This window comes from Morone saxatilis, unplaced genomic scaffold (genome assembly GCF_004916995.1).
Source record: "Morone saxatilis isolate NCDOM2014 unplaced genomic scaffold, NCSU_SB_2.0 Contig10, whole genome shotgun sequence".
NCBI lineage: Eukaryota > Metazoa > Chordata > Actinopteri > Moronidae > Morone > Morone saxatilis.
In genome coordinates this window covers 3,684,503-3,689,108 of record NW_023339652.1, presented here as the reverse complement: position 1 = coordinate 3,689,108, position 4,606 = coordinate 3,684,503, and the positions used below count along the sequence as shown (strand labels likewise).

The 4,606-nt window shown below is 41.2% G+C and overlaps 1 protein-coding gene across 2 annotated transcripts in view; it reads right to left on the bottom strand.

Moving 5' to 3' along the window:
* The window catches only part of LOC118338249 (transmembrane and coiled-coil domain protein 3-like), a 38,421-nt gene that overhangs the window by 22,759 nt on the left and 11,056 nt on the right, over positions 1-4,606 (bottom strand). Inside the window, exon 1 of one of the 2 annotated variants that reach the window (XM_035675535.1) lies at positions 3,305-3,622. The exons of the other annotated variant lie outside the window; for it this stretch is intronic. Within the exon in view, the coding sequence (XP_035531428.1) occupies positions 3,305-3,307 (3 nt within the window). The 5' untranslated portion in view covers positions 3,308-3,622. Of the gene's footprint in view, positions 1-3,304; positions 3,623-4,606 lie in introns of those variants that run through there. 2 annotated transcript variants of the gene reach the window in all.

Here is a 4,606-nt window from a genome sequence, read left to right as displayed (position 1 = left end):
TTCAATAATTGAGTCATTTTTTTCCAAGCAAAAAGGCCAAAAATACTGAAAACCCCTGCTTTTCTTTATCTTATATGACTGTACATGAGATATTTGAGGGTCTGTTTTGAAGACGTCACCTTAAACTGTGTAAAGTTTCTCATTTTACGACATTTCACAGGCCATTTAATCCACAAGGGCACGATTAAAAACGATTATAATCATTAACCGCAGCCCTAAACTGATAGAGATAACTGGCATTCATTTTCTGTCCATCAACTAATCGTTTTAGCCATAATTGCAAGACTTTTAATGGTTACTGCATGCAGAAATATAACTGTACTGGAAAAAGTAAAGACGATCCACGACTTCCACTCATCTCTGCCATGAGGTGGAAAGAAAGGATCACGCACAGTCAGATTATTTGCTTTTCCTGGATATCTACTGATCGAACACTGAGATATTTCCCCCCCCCCCAGGTGGGTTTACAGAAGTCTCTGCACGGTGATTTTCTCAGCCAAAACAAACTAAACGCATGAACAAACCCTGAACCTGAGTTGGCAGACACTTGCTATTTCAGTCACCAACAAATTCCCCTTATCTCACTGCCAAAGTCTCCCCGTTACTGACGTGAATCTAAAGAAGAATTTAAAACAAAACACACATTTCTGCCCAGAGGGAATATTGTCAGGAGCTCAGAGAACGAACCCCCCCACCATCCTCTTCCCTCTAGATCAAAAACACACACACACACACACAAAAGTCCAGGACGAAATCTTCCCCTTTGAAAGTGATCTAATGATAGCAAGCGAAAAGGGCTGCTGGATGCATTAATTATACACCCCCACACACACACACACTGTTTAGGCTTATGTAAACACACACAGAGACTGAACTGACCTTTAAGAACCATCCATATTGATATTTTCCACAAGCCAAGTCACCTACAGTCCTTCTACCTGCCTCAAAAAACAAAAAACAAATCAATTTCCTTGCTGATACCAGTCGCCTTCCCTTCTCATCACAGAAGAGGTAAACTCAGCAGGTCTCCTCTATCTGTGTGATAGGAGAACCTGTCCGGTTTAACAAACAGTCTCCACAACCGTCTGAACTGATGCAGAGGAAGTGTTTGTCTTGTTGAGACTCCCCGCTGTATATTTCTTTGACAATAGATACTTTTCTTTAGCTATTTTTCGAGCATAAATGCAGAATATTCCCTATTCCAAGCTTCTGAAATGTGGATGCTTTTCTTCACCACGTATGATTAACTGAATACCTTTGGGTTGTATGAATATTATACTTTGACTACATCAACTTGAGCTGTCACCATTTTCTGGCATTTTATGGACAAAACTATTAACTGGCGGCACGATATGAGAATATTATATATCGATTTGTGATTTTTTTTACATCACAAATTTCATGTTCACTGAAGAAAAACCTGCTTAAATCATGATGATGTGACATTTTGTTGAGAAAATTGCAACTTCTGCACTTATATTTTGAATAATTGTGCCGCCCTAGTGAAAATCAACAACAGCAAATCAACAAAATGTGATTAAATTCAGCCAGTTGAGAGAAAGGGAGCGGTGTTACAGTGGAATCAGTTTCTGCAGACTTCAGACTTTCTCCTAATCAAAGTCAATAAATCCTTCTCCCTCCACTATCTCCCTCTTAGACACTAGACTTTCTGGCTACTGTCTGGAAAATGTGCTCGAGGAAAATGACTAACGCTACGTCCTTCCACAACAGCAACCGCTGAGGTGCCCCTGGGCGAGGCTCTTCATCCTGCACCAACGGAGCAACTCAGCAGTAAATCACTTTTGCATTGGGCAGCTCGCAAGGTGCGAACGTGAAGCAATCGCCGGAAAGATGCTCCGTCGACACTCCCGTAAGTATCCCCTCAGTGTTGTCATATAAAGGTTAACAGCCGAGGACGGGATGGCCCTGCCTCCGGTCCCTGAACAGCTCATAAAAATACACACAAAAAAGGAGAAATGAGTTGAGTTATCTGGTGTACCTGGGTGTAACAGACAGCAGGACGACGTACCACAGAGGCCCGGTTTCACAGTTGTGTACGTGGGTGTGAGCTGGCAAACGAAACGCTGATCTCTCCTCGCTCCTTTAAGGATTGTAATCAAGTTAAAGGAGGAAAACTGCGACCTTAAAGCAATTTTACGGGACCTTTAAATCCACTCGAGATCTGTGAATTGCACGGCAACACAAAAAAAAAGCACCTCGTCTCCATTTAGACCTCCCTGCTCTTGTGAAAGCTTGTCATGTAACTCTTAGCCCGAGAAGTATGTTCTGTAGCAGCTCTGAAAACTGGGTCAGAGAAGAAATCTGCTTTTTCTATCAGAACACATCACGTTAGTCAACCTTTAGGAGGAATAACACGACCACTGGACACAATAGGAAGGGCCGACGAGAAGGATGCAACAGGAACTCGAAACAAAACTTAAGAAAACACTTTAGATTAGATACGATGACAGAGAAACGGCGTCAATCTTCACTTTAAAATGAATGCACACACCTGCAGATACACTGGATAAACCTCATCCACCGCTTGCCACTATATGTGCTTTGCAAACAGTCCAACATGATGGCTGCATGATAAGGAAAAAAGGTCATCTGAGCATTAAAAAGTCAGGATTAGTTCACTACCTGGGCAGCAGATTGATGTGTAAGTTCATCTCTACCAGACTCCATTAGAAAAACTACCAATTTAAGGTTTCCTCGCATAATGGTACAAACCTAAGAGCTTGCAGAAGGGACTGACTCTTCTCTATGCAGCATTATTAGGTAGATTACGATTGTGGCTATGTGAAAATTATCATAAGTGTTAAGAAAAGAAGATTTTAAGGGGAAATGCAGACTCGGTATCGGATAATAAATGTAGAAAAACGCCCCTGAAGATTCACAAATGTGTAAATATGATGTGCTGTAGAGGATATGCACACTTTCAGAGTAGCAAATAATGTTAATTTTAAATAAAATGTGACATATTTGTCTTAACACAGAAGAAAACAAACCATAAAAGGAGCAGTCGGTTCATCAGTTGCATGAAAAAGAGGCTGATTTCTAACTCTCCTGCTCTCTAATGACATAAAAACTCCTCAATCACATTACAAAAATACTAATTAGTATTATTTTTAAAGACGTGCAGTCAACCAGAATAAACTTACCAACTCTTAGGTGTGTTTGTTATCGCACACCTCGACGTGGCACAACCAACAACGTTAATGAGGGGTTAGTTAGCTTTAACCGTAGCTGCACTTAACGTTACGTGAGGAGTTGAATAAAAAAAAAAAACAGCATTATTTACCATATTCACGTTACCCCAGGTGGTGCAAGTGTATCCCGACTCCTGGTAAACTTTTCCCCGCAGCAGCAGCACAACAAGCACCGCACATAATCCCCGGTTCTCTAACTGGAGCGCCCGTTTTTGTTGTCCTCAAGTTGACCGTTGTCCGTTGACTCCGTCCGGCGCTGCACATGCCATCACGGCTCTCTCTCACTCTCCCTCCCTCCCACTTCCAGCTTAATGCCGCCGCTGGAAACGGACCCACGGCGGCGAAACCGGTGCGATATCCTCCCCCGAGCCAGCCCGCCGCGGTAATCCTCCCTCAACACAAAAAAAAAAAGCCGAGGGAAGCGTAACTGTGCGATAACGCCCCGCCCACCGCGTTAACCAAAAAGGGATGGGCTGCGGGGGATATCGAATACACCCCCACATGAATTCATACCAGAGGATGCAGAGAAAGAGGGGTGCAACCACATTAAAGAGGGGTTTTAGTGACATATACAAGAGGTTTGTGTACAAGGGGAGTTAAAGTAGACTTTAAGGTGAGTACTAAGTGGTGGATGAAGTGTTAAGATGGAGTGTAATTAATAAAGTAAAAGCCCTGCATCTGAAATTGACAGTACAGAAGTATATGCAAAATGAGCTTTATAGTGTTGTTATAGAATTTCACTGTTGTTCCAAGATGAGATGAAGCAAGTTATAACAACTTTATACACTGCTGTTAAATATAAACAAGTTCATATGTGTTGGATTTAATCTGTGTATCAGAATCAGAATCAGAGATACTTTATTGATCCCGGTGGGGTGATTGGTTTGTTACAGTTGCTCAAGGTGCTCACACAATGTTAAAGAAGATCTAACACTATATATATATATATAGAATATATAGAAATGTATATACATATAAGTAAAAATAGAATAGGAATATATTAAGAGCCCGTGTACCTTGTAGTAATACAGTATATACAATGTAGTAACCATAGTTGTGTCGTATAAATTGAGCGGAGTGAAAAGAACAAGATTTCCCTTCCTTTGGAAAGCAGAAATAAAAATAAAAAGAACAAATAAATTCCACCACTAGACTCAAATATACTGTAAATTATGTGGTTTACTCCCCCCCCCATCAATAACAGGTAGATTTGTAATCAGCCCATGTTTACACCTAAAGCACATAGTCACCTTGATAATTAGAAACAGATAGCTGAAATAGATAGACAACATGACACAGGCCATTTCTCAAGTGAAAGGGTAGATGAATTACCCCACAAAGGTCTGGGGAATGAGTCATGAATGATTTAAAGGAACAGCAGGTCTACTCTGGCC